Source organism: Hyla sarda, chromosome 6 (genome assembly GCF_029499605.1).
Source record: "Hyla sarda isolate aHylSar1 chromosome 6, aHylSar1.hap1, whole genome shotgun sequence".
Taxonomy (NCBI): Eukaryota; Metazoa; Chordata; class Amphibia; order Anura; family Hylidae; genus Hyla; species Hyla sarda.
In genome coordinates, this window is record NC_079194.1 from 217,344,858 (window position 1) to 217,361,062 (window position 16,205).

Below are 16,205 nucleotides of genomic sequence, written 5' to 3' on the forward strand. Positions count from 1 at the left end.
TTTTTGATCATTTGTTGCCTGCACTTCAAAAGCACCATCAAAAAAGGTGGAGCAAAGTTGTAAAACCACACCCAACCTAGAGACAGACGGGGAGCTGTTTTTGAAAGAAATTAGCTGCGTTTTTCTATTCCAGGTTAACCCCTTTCATAGCATAAAAACTATTGTAAATACTAGTATTTGCAATACTGAATGTTAATGCAAACAAAATATATTTATTGCAGTTTAGCAAGAACATTACCTGAGAGGCCCCAACAGAATGTGCCAGCATGGGCAGTAGACTGCCATCACTCATACACAAACACACAGAGCTTGGTGTCAAGACCTGTAGAGGAATTCAGTCAAGTAAGTTAGAAAACTACATTAATAGCAATTTCTAATACAATAATATGTGACCTGCTCAATCTAGATTGTTCTGATAATAGGTGCCTGGGTTGTAGAGGATTTCAGTTTCCTTATTCTGTTTTACAACAACAATTGGTGTACGCTACAGTACAACTAGAATACAAGTTTGGGCAGTCTTTTAATTCTCTACAGATTATTATTTGATCTCCCCTGCAGTTTAAACAGGCATGTTTAACTGAATCACATTATTAGGAAATGTGGCCTTTTATTACAACAGTAGAGGTCACCTTCTTTAAGGCTTCTTTGTATTTGTCCATTCTGCTTTGGTCATTTAATTCCCCAAATCGTGCACGGTTCCAAATGATGTGAGCCCCACAGCGGCAGGCAGGAATCTCAGCTGAATGACAATGTGCAGCACTACAATGAAATATTAGAGACAGAATCTATAGGTTATTCATTGTGCCCAAAGATGCTTGCACACATTAAAACAAAGATGGCCAAATCCTCTGATCTTGGCAGGACAGGCTTACTATGTAATGTGTATGGGGGGCTGACTCTTCCTTAACAGATGATGCTGGGGGAAAGAAACAAGAATTATATCTAAAAATTGCTTATTTCCCTCTTCCCATTGAGAAAACATGAACACTCATCTGGACATTACATCGCTGTAATACTGTGGTTCATGTACTATGCACTAAGTTCCTGACAGACTTCCTTTAGGCTAGGTTTTATTTATTTATTTATTTTTTACACCTGAAAAAACTTTTTGGGCAATTTTCTCACTGTCTTCAGGTACCACTGTGTGGGTTGGATGCTGAGCGCCCGGTCCACAGAGTGTAGGGAGATGAGGAGTGATGTACAGCATCACTACTCACCTCCCCCGGCTGTATAGTATACAGTGGGGCATAGTGTACCCGTGTATACTATACAGGAGCCAGGAATCCTGTCACCAGACTGACAGGACTCCCTGCTCCTATTGCACCTTTGGGCGGTATACAGTATATGCAGCTATCTATAGATAGCATTATATAGTGTATACAGAAGACGAGGTCCATTTACCTCCATTGCTCTAGTCCCAGCCAGGTCTGTTTAGCTCCGCCCCTAGTGATGACATCAATATGGGGCGGAGCTGCAGACGAGCCAGGCTGGTAGTTCGGAGGTTCTATTCACATTGTACATTTTGTATAATGTGAACAGACCCTTCTGGCCCTTGTACAATGTAAATGTCTTCCCAGAAAGGGAGACTCCAGCTGTGGCTAAACTACAACTCCCAGCATGCCTGGACAGTCAGAGGCAACCCCTCTATGTAGCTCTATGGGAGAGCCAAATGTTGCCGAACAGCTCTCTCCAATATAGTTTACAGTATATAACAACCAAATATTCAGTCATGGGAAAGGATAGGTTTTATGCAGTCAGGAAGCGGATTTTTATGCATATATAATAGTAGACAATATGGTACAATTTACCATTGGAAAAAGGTGCATTCAAGTTTACTGTAGGAATTAACTATTTAAGATGTGCTGCAATTACCTCGGCATTGTCATGTTGTACCATACACAGTAGTCATCTTGATGAGCAATAAGACAAACCTCCTCCCCTTGTGTCACCTTGGTTTCCTCGGGTAGGAAGTATACACACTGCATCCAGTGGTCCCTCCACTAGGTTTAGAAAGAAACAAACAATCAACACAATGTGAGGCAGAAAAAAACATTTCTGAAATATCTTATCTTCACAGCATCCACTGCAATCCATTAACTCCTGCCAAAAATTAGAGCTGAAATGAAGACAACCAACACGTTGGAATACCTTTTCGAAGGTATCCCAATGTATAACATGTTGGGTTATTTGGTACCGATATAATCAGATGTTATAATATGAAAGATAAAACATGGCAAGGTGTCCGCCATGTTGTATGAATTCTCAGAAGGTCCCAAGTAAGTCGGCCTAAGTGGAGTTCATTGAAAGATCACAGTATATCTAAAAATGTGTATTTCTTTGAATGTTTGCGAAGGTGTTATCTATTCTAAGAGAAATGTAGACAGAAACCAAGGGGTCTGGCAAACAAGTCTCCAATGAAAGTCCTGGAGAGTTAAACTCATTGTCTGTCATTTTTTACTCCAATGGGAAGTCTGCTCTGTACACCTGGATACAGTGGTGTGTGTGATTAACAATGTGTTGTATTTCATTCTATTTGTGTATATCTCTGGCCATCTATTTGAGATGCCTAAGAAGTATCAATGGCATTGTCTTGTCTTAGGTGATAAAGTGGCCACAATAATCCTTTGCATCTCTAACACAATTATAACAAATTAATGTTTAGCTGTGATGTCATGTAACTAGCCCTGATCTACATAGTTAACACCCACCAGTCATCATTGGATGACATTATATTTGTTTGGGTGGACCTTTAAGATAGAAAACAAGCTAAAAGCAGGTGTAAGGAAGACAAAGGGGAACAGGTTCATCACAAGACCCCATCCTCATCACAGAAGTTCTTAGAGGCTACATGAAGGGGCGGAGCCATGAAAAGCCAGAGGGAGAACTTTTTCCTATGGCCCACTCTTCTCTACTAACCAGTTATGACTACAGGCGTTTCCATGGACCCCAGGCAGCCATCTTTCCTTTATCCAGAAGTACTATGCATACTTTCGGTAAGATACACCGGTTTCTTATTTGATTAAGTTACCTCCTTTTTATTGTGGATGGAATTATGTCATGTAGCTGAGCAGACCTGTCTTATATATAATCTCAATTATGAGATGTAATAGTGGTTTATAAGTCACAACCCCTTCTACTGCAGATGAATGGGGCACATTTTATGGGGATCAATGCAATCATATTGCATATTAGCATAGTATAATGGGATCTTCCTCTGCTCCACCACATGATATAATAATCCCCTCAAGGAAACTTAATTTAATGGAGATGTCCAGCCTATCACTGGCCGAGGAGGGACATCGCTGCAGCCGGTGATAGGCTGAAACGCCGTGTGACGTACCGGGCTAAGGGAAGTAGGAAGTAAACAGCCCGGCCGAACGGTCAGCTGCTGCTGCGGAGCTCCGGGGGAACATAGGAAGGTAAGTGGAAATTTGTTTTGTATTTTTTTGCAGCCCGGGCAGGATGGAATAGAGAAAGTCTGCACGGGACATCTCCTTTAAGTCTTCCTAATTAGTAGTGTCCTATAAATTATATATTTAGTACCGTATCTTACAAGAGATAGTTGTGGTTGGAACTGGGCGGGTTTCCTCCCATTTTATGTGATGTGATGATCTCTATGCAAAGTAATCTACTGATATCAGAACCAACCTACTTCTCTGAGTAAGTTTAATATTACTAACTAACATACTAATGTATCACCGATTTATATCTGATATTATGTCATTGTTATTCTTTATATAATTTGGTATTATGGCTTTATATAATTCTTTGATATTATGGTCTGTTTTTATTACTCTTTAATGTTAATCAATTGTAACCAATAAATGTAAATTTTTCTAAAAACTGTGTTATTTTATTATTTTGCAAAAGTTACTTCTACCACTACTTCATAGAACTCATATCTGGGAAAATAGTCGGGCCCAGATATGGTGAATTGCATTCTTTATATATTTTTGGCAATTTATAACGGTCATAATATTTTTTATATTTTTGTTGACCATAATTAATAATTCATAAATTAGTTATTAACCCGACAAATAGTGACAATACCCTGAAACCTGGGCACCTTGTAATCAATGAGGGAACAACGGAGTAGCTTTTCTAAAATATGGAAGCTGTGGAATAAATATTTATCTATAACCTTCTACTCTAGTTTATTGAATAGTTCTACACATACAACCTCCTCCTGCCCTCTTTTGATGTGTTAGGCTCCTTTCACAATACTGGTATCATCCTGTAAAAAACCTCCGTTATTACTCCAGGCAAAAAGTCCTGAAAACGGCCGTCAAAAAATCTCATTCATGGGATTTTTTGAACATCTTTTGCATTAGTCCTGTCCGTTTTTACTAATGTCAGTTATGTTTGCCGGTGCATTGCCGTGGAATGAGATTTGCCATAGAATGAGATGGTCCGCCTCCATCACATCCTATTGGCTCTCTGATGTCACGTGACATATTTAAACTTCACGCATCGATGCGCACAGTACTCTCAGTTTGGCTATCACAGGGAGAGGATCTCCTCACCCTGTGATAGCTGAAGCTGCACGGAGCTCTCATGGCCTCTGTGGCCCGACAGAAGTTCACACATGTACGCAGCTCATACGGCTGCCTCATTTACTGTTGATCCACAGCGCTATCGGGATCCCGATGCCTGATGGTGCTGTCATCAGTGTGCGTCCCCGCGAGCGCCCCACGCCCGCAGCTGTACTCCCCGTCCCCCGCAGCTGTACTCGCTCTACTCCCCGTCCCCCGCATATCTACTCCCCGTCCCCCGCAGCTGTACTCGCTCTACTCCCCGTCCCCCGCATCTCTACTCCCCGTCCCCCGCATCTCTACTCCCCGTCCCCTGTGAACGCTCAGGGAGCGATCCACAGCGATATGGGGATTCCTACGCCCGATGGTGCTGTCATCAGTGTGCGTCCCCGCGAGCGCCCCACGCCCGCAGCTGTACTCCCCGTCCCCCGCAGCTCTACTCCCCGTCCCGTTAACGCTCAGGGAACGGGGAACAGAAAGTAGAGCATCGGGTGCAGGTAAAGTAGTACTGCGCATGCGCAGCACTACGCGAATAACTTTACCTGCGCCCGATGCTTTATTTTCTGTTCCCCGCTCCCTGAGCGATAACGGGACGGGGAGTAGAGCTGCGGGGGACGGGGAGTACAGCTGTGGGCGTGGGGCACTCGCGGGGACGCACACTGATGACAGCACCATCGGGCATCGGGATCCCGATAGCGCTGTGGATCAACAGTAAATGAGGCAGCCGTATGAGCTGCGTACATGTGTGAACTTCTGTCGGGCCACAGAGGCCATGAGAGCTCCGTGCAGCTTCAGCTATCACAGGGTGAGGAGATCCTCTCCCTGTGATAGCCAAACTGACACTGCTGTGCGCATCGATGCGTGACGTTTAAATATGTCACGTGACAACAGAGAGCCAATAGGATGTGATGGAGGCGGACCATCTCATTCTATGGCAAATCTCATTCCACGGCAGTGCACCGGCACAAAAGACGGTGCATGCACTAATTTTTGGTCCAGCAGAAAAATGATGCAAAACCGGACGTTAAAGTTTAACATTGAAGTCTACGGGAACCGGATGTTCAAAAAAAAAACAACTGTTATCATCAGTTATTGTCAGGTTTTTAACATCCGTTTTTTTATACTGAGCATGCTCAGTACAGCTTTACAAAAAAAGAGTTAAAAACCTGATTGAAAAAAAACGGATGTAACTGGTAATAACGGATGATAAAAAATGAACAACATCAGGTTTTTTAAGAAAAAAAACTTTAAAAATAAGGGATGATGGTCATCATTTATCATCCGTTATTACCAGTTATTGCATTCGTTTTTTTTTTTCATCCGTTATTGTAAAATAACAGCAGTAAAAATGCAGGATGATACCTGTAGTGTGAAAGGGGCCTTACTTTTCATCATCAGTTGTTGAAGTGGTACTCCACCCCTAGACATCTTATCCCCTATCCAAAGGATAGGGGATAAGATGTCTGATCGCGGGTAACCCCCGCGATCTCCCTGCTGCACCTGGCGTTTGTTAAGAGCGTGGGGTTCGGCGCTGGAGGCTCGTTATGCCACAGCCACACCCCCTCAATGCAAGTCTATGGGAGGGGGTGTGATGGCCGTCACGCCCCCTCACATAGACTTGCATTGAGGGGGCATGGCTGTGATGTCACGAGAGGGGCGCAGCATTGACATCACGAGCCTCCGCCCCGCATCGCCAGTCATCCGGCACACAGCGAAGTTCACTCCGTGCACCGGATATCTGGGGTGCCGCAACCGAGGTCGCGGTGGTCCCCAGCGGCTGGACCCGCGCGATAAGACATCTTATCCCCTATCCTTTGAATAGGGGATAAGATGTCTTAGGGTGGAGTACCCCTTTAAATAAGGTGAGAATGTCTGAAAACCCAATTATTTTCCTTACCGGCACAGGATACAGCTCAGGATACAACCAGCTTGGTTTCATGCTGCAGATGATTGTAGCTTCAGGGTCCATGTCAATGTCCCACCATGACAACACCACCTGGGCTGTTCCATTGGCCAAAGATGTGAAGTTGACAATGTGAGAGACTGTAGAACTGCTGATCTGCTTGCTAAAGTCCACTCTTAGAGAAATAAACAATACTTTGTTTTAGCAACAATTTTATACACAGCACATTTATTTTGGGATGAGATGCATTCATCTATTATCTCTATTTTAAAATTATTCACCCACAAACCCGCTTGCACTCCAGCCTGGCAAAGTCCAAAATTATGTTATCTAATCAATGGTGCTCAAAATTCCGCTAAAACACCTTATGGGATCTTTGGGATGTAAATTATTTAATATAAACTTTAATTTTAATTTAAACAGTTTCTAACTATGGAGACCATGGGGGGGAATTCATCAAGAGTGGTGTAGGTGAACGTGTTTTACCCCAATAATTTGTGGGGTGGAAACTCTGTTCATGGGCCAAATTTATTATATGGCGCAAGGCATGTTTCTTACTTTAGTACTCCATTTTGTATGGTGCCTCCTCTGCAACTTTTTGTGCAACAAATTTGTGACTTTTAAAAAAAGTTAGGGCAGGTGTAAATTTACACCTCAGTTTGCGGGGTTACGCCAAACTATGCGACAAAATAAAGTCGCAAATCATACATTTCTGACCACTGCAAAAAATCACCTGAAATTACAACTTTGAATGTACTTTTTGAAAAAGCTTCTATATGTAAAATCGCAAAACTTTGGCGCAAAAACATTGCATCAGAGAAAAACATCAAACAACAGCACGAAAACCAAGGTAAAACTATTTATAAATTCCCCCACATATCTGCAGAAACTTTTGCTATTTTTCACGTTGCATATATATGGCCTTTTCCCATCTTGAAAACAGATTTGTTTTATTGATAAATTGCTGCTTTGACAGAGGCCTATACCTTTTCAGTATTGCACAATTAGTTTCCTAGCTGTATATAATAAGCGACCATCTAGGGCGAGATTGTTTATATAACCTAACATACATGCTATAGGATCTCTTAGGATATCTACATGGTGGTCCCTAGGGTGGGCAAAGGAAAAACAGTCTGGCGGAAGGCTGGACCAAAGCCGCCTGCAAACTTTGCGGCCCAGACTAGCATCAGCGGATGCAAAAGTGTGAACCTGGTAGAATCTTGTGAAGGTGTGTAAAGACAACCAGGTGGCCGCTCTACAAACCTGTGAGTCCGAAGCCTTGTTGCGGAGAGCCCAGGAAGCCCCGACAGAACGAGTGGAATGAGCAGAAACCCTGAAGGATGGGGTCTTCCCCTTGCAGTGGTAGGCTTCCAAAATAGCAGATTGGATGCACCAAGAAATGGTGGCCTTAGAAGCAGGTAAGAACAAAAAATTAGTCCCTCTGACGAAAAGAAGAAGTGACTGAGAGATAGGTCCGAACAGCCCTCACCACATCCAGATTGTGGAGCAAACGTTCCTTAGGATGAAATGAACCGGACAAAAGGACAGAAGGACGATGTCCTCATTGAGATGAAAAATAGAAGCAACCTTTCATAAGAAGGACGGAAATGGACAGAAAACAACTTTGTCCTGGTGCATGATCAGGAAGGGGGAAAGGCAGGAGAGAGCTGTCAGCTCCGAAACTCCTAATAGAGGTAATAGCGATAAGGAATGCCACCTTCCAGCAAAGAAGGCGAAGAGGAATGTCCCTGAAGGTTCAAAGAGAGCACCCTGCAGGGCACCAAGAACTAAGTTCAAGTCCCAAGGAGGTGTAGGGGACCTGTAAGGAGGGACCGTGTGTGCCACTCCCTGAAGAAAAGTCCGGATATGGGGATCGGACGCCAGAGGACGTTGAAAAAGAATGGAAAGGGCCGAAACCTGACCCTTAACATGTTCAGGCCGCCGGGCGTATGCATACGCCCTGCATCCTGAGTACTTAAGGACGTGGGGTGTATGCATACGCCCATGGGAATTCCGGTCCCCGCCGCTAGCCGGTTGGGGACCGGACCGGAATGCCTGCTGAAATCATTCAGCAGGCATCCCGGCACATCGCCCAGGGGGGTCCTGAGACACCCCCATGTCGGCGATCGCAGAAAATCGCATGTCACTTCAGACATGCGATTTTCTGCTATTCCGGGCTGATCGAGTCTCTGGTGACCCGATCACCCGGAAAATAGCGCTGATCGGAGCTGTCAGGGACAGCACCGATCATCTTGAGGGCTAGGAGTGAGTTCGCAGAGCTCCGATCTCCTCCTATCCCCTGCCATTGGTCAGAACTGATTCTGACCAATGGCAGAGCAGGACAGTGGGTTGCCATGGCAACCCCCCATTCTGCCCACCCCTGGATGTCGAGGGGATCGTGGGAAGAAGATGGAGGCCGGTACCTGCAGGAGAAGATGCCTGGAGATCCCCGATCGTCGCTGGAGACTGCTGGATCCTGGGTCAGGTAGGGAAACTACAGTGGGTGGGGGGGGGGGGGGGTATTGAAAGTGTAAGTAAAGTGATCTTTACTGTGGCAACCACTAGGAAGGCCAAACTGCAACTCCCAGCATGCCCAGACAGCCGAAGGCTGGGAGTTGTAGTTTTGCAACATCTGGAGGGTCACAGTTTGGAGACCACTGTTACAGTGGTGCCCAAACGGTAGCCCTCCAGATGTTGCCAAACTACAACTCTCAGCATGCCTGGACTGCCCAGGCATGCTGGGAGTTGTAGTTCTGTAACATCTGTCCCTTCAGATTTAGCAATTTTCATGAATTTTTTGAAAATTGCTGCTCTACTTTGAAGCCCTCTAATTTTTTCAAAAAGCAAAAATATGTCCATTTTATGATGCCAACATAAAGTGGACATATTGTATTTGTGAATAAAAAAAAAATGTATTGGGAATATCCATTTTCCTTACAAGCAGAGAGCTTCAAAGTTAGAAAAATGCAAAATTTTCATAATTTTCATGAAATTTTGTGATTTTTCACCAAAAAAGGATGTAAGTAACGCCGAAAATTTACCACCAAAATAAAGTAGAATATGTCACGAAAAAACAAACAATCTCAGAATCAGAATATTCGGTAAAAAGCGTTTTCACGTTATTAATTCGTAAAGCGACGGTGGTCAGAATTGCGATAAAGGGCTCAGTCCTTAAGGTGAAAAAGGGCTGCGTCCTTAAGGGGTTAAGGGAACTGAGAGCTCACTGTTGTTCTAGCACTAATTGCAAAAATGAAATAAGTTGAGGGAGAGAGAACGTAACAGGAGAAAAGGAGTGAGATTCACACCAACGAAAATAAGATCGCCAAGTATGGTGATAAATCTTCACAGAAGAGTGCTTGCGTGCCCTGAGCATAGTGCGAATCACCTGGGGGGAGAAACCTCGAGCCGTCAAATGCAACGACAGTAAATTGGGGTGGCACAGGGGGCCTTGAGAGAGAAGGTCTGGACGAAGAGGGAAGCGCAGCGGAACGTCGTCCAGCAGTCGGACCACGTCGGCGTACCACGCCCTCCTGGGCCAGTCTGGAGCCACGAGAATGGCGGAAACGCCCTCTGCTTTGAGTTTTCTTGGGACACTGGGAAGGAGGGGAAGAGGTGGGAAAAGATAAGGTAGGGCAAAGTCCGACCCAGGAATCACCAGGGCATCCACGGCCAGAGCCAAGGGATCTCGGGACTTCGCCACAAAGTGGTGTGGTTGTGGCGTGACGTGAATAGGTCCACGTCTGGAGTGCCCCAGAGGTTGCAGATCTCTGCAAACACCTCTGGATGAAGAGACCACCGGTGTAGGCGGAGGATCGGCTGAGAAAGTCCACTTCCCAGTTGGATACTCACGGAATGTGGATTGCTGAGATGGCCGGCATTCTGAGCTCCACCCAGAGGAGAATCTTGGACACCTCGGCCATCGCAGCCGAGCAGCCGCCCTGGAGATTGATATACGCCACAGCAGTGGAGTTGTCTGACTGGACACGAATAGGATGGTCCCGAAGAAGGATCTCCTAATCGCACAGACAAAGATAGATTGCCCTCAGTTCCAATATGTTGATGGGAAGGAGGGCTTCTCAGGGAGACCAAAGGCCTTGGACTGTCCGGTCCCTGAAGACACCTCCCCAACCCGAAAGACTGGCATCCATCGTGACAACTTGCCAACAGAGGGGCAGAAAGGAGCGCCCCTGTAAAAGCAGAGGGGAATGAAGCCACCACAGAAGGGACTGGCAAGACCTCCGAGGGAGAATGAACTTGCGATCGAGGGACAACGGAGATCTGTCCCACCGGGATAGAAGCGCAAGTTGAAGAGGAAGGTAATGGAACTGGGCAAAAGGAACGGCCTCCATGGCCGCCACCATCCGACCCAGAACCTTCATGCAAAGGCGAATGGACACTGGAGCAGGGTTCTGGAGCATCCGAACTCCTGACAAGAGGGTCAGCCGCTTGTCCGGCGGAAGCCGAATCCGGGCGGACGCAGTGTGAGTGGGAGTAAGGTTGGCCTTGTCCTGATTGACCATTCAACCGAAACGGGACAAGGTTTGAAGGGTGAGACGGAGGCTCTCCCGAGTCGGAGTTCTGGTTGGGGACTTGATCAGGAGGTCGTCCAGGTACAGGATCACTGAGACACCTCTCGACCGTAAGAGGGCGATCACGTGCCAGGACCTTGGTGAAGACCCTTGGAGCAGTGGCCAGACCGAAGGGAAGGGCCACAAACTGAAAATGTCCTTCCGGAACTGCAAAGCGGAGATATCGCTGATGTCCTGGAAAAATTGGAATGGGGAGGTAGGCATTCCCAATGTCCACTGAGGAAAGAAACTCTTCTTAATCCATGGACGCCACCAATGAACGGAGAGACTCCATGCAGAAACGGCGGAGAAGAAGAAGTTGGTTGAGGCGCTTCAGATCCAGGATTGTGAAAACGGAACCCCCTTTCTTGGGGACCACGAAGAGGTTGGAATAAAAACCCCAAAAATGCTCCTCTGGAGGAACCAGGACAATTACTCCGTGAATGAGAGGCCCTCGCCAGAAAGGGGGACTGGGGGGCCTGGGAACAAAAAAAGGTAGGCTTGCGGTTGCCCGCTTTGACCGCAAATACCGGAACGGTTATCCGATTTCCAGGAGGGACGGGTTTGGAAGGCGGGAGCCTTCTTGTCCCGCGAGGGCACCGGTCTGGACGTCCTACTGGAATTGAACGCCCGAAAGGATCGAAAAGAGGTCGACTTCCGACGGGAAGTAGTGCTGCGAGACTTATTTTGAGGTAATAAAGGAACTTTCACCACCCGTCGCCTCTGAGATAATCTCATCTAGGCGCTTACCAAACAGTCGAGAACCAGTAAAAGGAAGCTCTGTCAGAGATTTCTTAGACGCGGCATCCCCATTCCAGGACTTGAGCCACATAGAACGACGAAGAGCCACCAGGTTGCCTGTGGCAAAAGCCGCACAACGGGCCGACTGCATAGAGGCAGTACACAGATAGTCTCCAGCCCTAGAGATTTGGAGAGCTAAATCAGCCAATTCCTCCACTGGGGATCCGGAAAGAATACCCTGGCGGAGTTGAGAAGCCCAGACTGAAAGAGCTTTTGACACCCAGGCAGAATCAAAAGCAGGAAGCAAGGAAGAGCCCGCTGCTTCAAAGGCAAATTTCGCCAGAGTCTCTACCTTCTTATCCAGCAGGTCTTTGAAGGAAGCAGTAGTTGCTTTTGACAGGCGGGAGACCGGAGGGTCTACTGTGGGAGGAGAGGTCCACCGAGCAATAAGGTCCCTGGCGAAGGGAAACTGCGCTTGAACCTTCTTAGTTTCTTGAAACTTCTTGTCAGGATGCTTCCAGGCAGACTCTAGCAAGGCTTCCAATTCAGCATGAGAGCTGAAAATCTTGGGGGCAGGTCGGGAACGGTGAAAGGAAACTTCTGGAGCTACGTCCGAAGTTCCTGGGTCCTCCAGATGAAAGGTGTCCCTAATGGCCGAGACCAAGGTGTACGCCAGTCCGGCCGTATCTGGTCGGTCCTCTGAGTCAGAGGCAGAACCAGAAACCTCATCGTTCAGTTCTCCAGGAGAGTGGGAACGGGTGGAGGCAGCCTTGGATGAGTGTCACTAACCTGGTGCTAGTAGACTCCAGAGATGAGTCAGAGGAACTACCCCTGGTATGCTTGTGAGAGAGTTTAGTATAGGGAGAGGGAGAGCGGGTCTCTCTAGAGGGTCGATGAAAGGAGGACCTCTCTAAGGCAGTCACCACGGAACGGGGGACCTGAGCTAAGTTGGAAATAGACTGGGAGAGGGAAGACACCCATTCCGGAGGGATAGCAGAACCCACAGGGTCTGAAGAGGAATCCTGAGTAGAAATACCAGGAGGGTCGGGGGGTGCAGTGGTGCAGGCGGAACAAGTGGGTTCAGCAGAACCAGACATTTTAGTATTGCAGCCTTGTAAGTATAATAGGTGACCAGGGCCCCGGTTAGCTGTCTAGCGGGAGGGACAGTTCTGGGCTCGGGCATAGCAAAAATCAAACAGCCTCACCCAGCGTCCGTGTCCCCAGCAAGGCAGCTGCTGTGAGGAGAACTCCAGTCCTCAGTTAAGGGGAGAGAGAGAGAGAAGGAAAGCAGGACCAATGAGAAGAGAGGGGCCAGACTACACTAAGGCGCCTCTCATTGGCCCTAAGGAGCACCTCTGCACGCTTACAGCGCTAATTGGCAGAGAAAAGGTGTCCCGTTTGCGGCCGCACCTCATAAGGCACGATTCCCGCCGGCCGTGGGTGGGCGCGGCTAATACCCTGCAAGAGCCTGCGGCTGAGGATGAGAATAAGCCCGGGTTATAATGGCGTCCACCTGCATGAGGGAAGGGAGCGTGGGAAATGCCGCCGGCAGCCGTCGACAGGCTGAAGGCAGAACTGTGCTCCGGACGCAACCGGTGCGGCCGGAGCTAGGAGCCAACGCTTGTTTGTGTGGCGTCCGCGGGAGAGCTGTCGGCAGCGCACGGCCCCCGAAAAGTGAAAGTAAAATGCCCACTGCTGAGGGGGGAAAAAAGGAAGCACAGTCCTACACCACTGACTTAATAGTGTTCCCCACACAGCCCCAGTAGTTGATAGGGGGTTGCTAGTACACACAGTCACTAAAGTATACAGCTGTAGCATGCAATGCTCCCATAGTAGGACTACAGGACAGAATTGAAATCAGACCCCTTACCTGCAGACAACTAGAATGTCACTGAGTGGTCTGAAATCATCTGGCTTTAGTTGGCTCAGCTGGACATCACATACTGAGGGGGCTCCTGGGCAGCTTTTCATGTCAGGTGGTGGCTGAATGGTTCCACTATCCAACTGCATGGGTAAGAGCTTGTTCCAACTCCAGAGTCTGTGCGATTCCACCACTTGTGCATAAATAGTGGCTCTGTGAGGGACTGCTTCCCAATGCTCCTGTTAATAAAAGGGTAGAGAGAGGTTTTTTTCTACTATCGTGGATATAAACAGTTTAAGATGTTTTAAATGGAAATTGATAGAAGTTAGGTTGGATTGACATGTAGTATTTCGGTCAGTATCTGATCATTTTTTATAGCCACAAAAAGCATTCCTAACACAATGGAGCAATAGACGGTGAGAGCAGCTAGATGGGGAGTGAAGTGCTCAGACACGCACTTCTCCTCATTCTATCTAGCAATGGGGAAGGGGTTGGGGGGATTCTGAGTGTTTGACTGATCAAAGCTTTTGACATATCTGTGTTATACGTGGAAGTTTTTTTTTTTTTTTTAAGTGACATTAAAGTAGATATGAAGATATGAGAAAATGACATTAGTTTCACCACTTGCCTGCATAAGATTATGCTGTGCGTGTTCATAACTAGGCAGAGCCCCCTCTCCAATAAGCTCAGTATCAAACAGTTCTGTGATTAGTATGTTGGCTCGCTTTATCATGTCTCCATCTGCAGAAGACAATACATTTTAACATTATCTTACAAGGAAAAAAAAAGGTCCAATTGCCACTTGTAGTTAGTTAACAGATACACACGCTTTCCGTAAATTCTGGTAAACAATCAATTCAAGTAAGATGTTTACTTTGTTACCAACTCTCTACTCCACTTCATAGATATGGGTCTACATTAGGAATGTGGAAGGGGTTGCTGAGATAAGACAGCCCTTTTACCACCTGATATTGGTCCTTGCACTTCTAAATCATATAAACAAGAAGTTCAATATATAAGTGAACAACATGTGTAAATACCAGAGTATATGTACATAAAAGGGCTTTTTTTTTTATGTGAAACAACAAACCTGCATAAAACTATTTTGGGAGGATCCCTCTTTCTTACCTGGTCCCACTGTCACCTCTGTAGAATGCTTGTTGATGACTTTGATTTTGTCACCAAAGCCATTTGCCTTCACTATTTGCTCAGCTGCATTTGCCATAGGCTTGAATACCTGACAACATAAGGAGATCCAGGTAAAGGCCACTTGAGAGCTGAGAAAATATGTCATACAGTCTTAGACGTTAACGTGAAGCAAAACATACAAGCCAAAACTGTTTTGAGATGAGTGAAACGATTTTCCTACAAGTGGTTACTAGTAACTAATCATTTTCTTTTTAAAGGAGTTAATTCAGCTTAGAAACTTATTTCCTATCCACAGAGGTGTGTGACCATGGGGGTTTTAACTACTGGGACCCCTGCAATCGCCTGACCAGCGCACCGGCTATCCCTATCAATGAAGCTGTGTGAAACACATCGGTGGCCGACACATCCCCTCCATGCATCTTTATGGAAATGCCAGAGATACACGAATGCTGTATCTTCAGCTTTCCCATAGACACAGCTTCATTCATAGGGAGAGCCAGGACACCCGGCAGGAGATCATGGGGGGTTCCAGCTATCGGACCCCTGCGATCAGACACCCATCCCCAATCCGGCGGATAGGGGATACCTTTTTTGTATACTGGACTACTCCTTTAAGCAGGTCTAATTTATACTACTGTTTAAATGTAACTATCATTTTAACAAACTTCTGATGTGACATAATGACAAGTCGGAAGTTTTGATCGGTGACCTGAACATCAAGTGTGAGGCGAGTGGGAACTAACTGGTGGAAGTACTCAGCTGAAGGCTGCTGCCCATTCATTTCAATGAGTGGTGGGGGTCTCAGCACCCACCCCCACTGATCACAGCTGCTAACATACTACTATGAAGTGTCAGAAGTATGTAAAAGGGATACAATATACAACAGAGCTGTTGTAAATGCAGATCTATATCATTCTATGTAAAGTAACTACAGATGGAAAGATGGAAAGTAATTCACCTCAATGGCATAGCAGTAGTCCGCCCCAGCAGTGACAGCCATCATGGATAAGAGTCCAGTCCCAGTCCCGATGTCTAAAACAATGGCCTCGTCTCCTCTTTCCTTCACTCTCTTCACTGCAGCACGGATTCCCTGGTAATACTTCTCGTTCTAATTTATATATGAGAAAAAGGTCAGAAATAACATCAAATAAAACCGATATAGCAATTATTTATGAATAAGGCTAGAAATATTCACAATATATTAAGAAGCATTTTTAATGCTGATTTCTAGAAAGGAAAGATGCACTTACACGGTCCTTGTCATGGAGCATATCAGCATATGAAGACCTGAAAAATTATAGGCAAACAAAATTAGAAATTTGGGTATTTAGAAAGGTTTTATAACTTGTTAAAGGGGTATTCCAGGCAAAAATATTTTATCCCCTATCCAAATGATAGGGGATAAGGTGTCTGATCACAGGGGGGCCCGCTGCTGGGACCCCCCACGATCT

The 16,205-nt window shown here is 46.2% G+C and overlaps 1 protein-coding gene across 2 annotated transcripts in view; it reads right to left on the minus strand.

The window, feature by feature from the left end:
* The window catches only part of PRMT7 (protein arginine methyltransferase 7), a 101,100-nt gene that overhangs the window by 81,487 nt on the left and 3,408 nt on the right, over positions 1–16,205 (minus strand). For both annotated transcript variants that reach the window (XR_008845222.1, XM_056526417.1), the window contains exons 3-11: positions 16,005–16,041; positions 15,713–15,862; positions 14,734–14,842; positions 14,234–14,346; positions 13,615–13,844; positions 6,430–6,610; positions 1,873–2,000; positions 630–759; positions 239–322 (exon numbers count right to left, since the gene is read on the minus strand). Coding sequence is in view for 1 of the 2 variants with exons in the window: in XM_056526417.1 (XP_056382392.1) it covers positions 239–322; positions 630–759; positions 1,873–2,000; positions 6,430–6,610; positions 13,615–13,844; positions 14,234–14,346; positions 14,734–14,842; positions 15,713–15,862; positions 16,005–16,041 (1,162 nt within the window). In the remaining variant the exon portion in view is untranslated. The remainder of the gene's footprint in view (positions 1–238; positions 323–629; positions 760–1,872; positions 2,001–6,429; positions 6,611–13,614; positions 13,845–14,233; positions 14,347–14,733; positions 14,843–15,712; positions 15,863–16,004; positions 16,042–16,205) is intronic.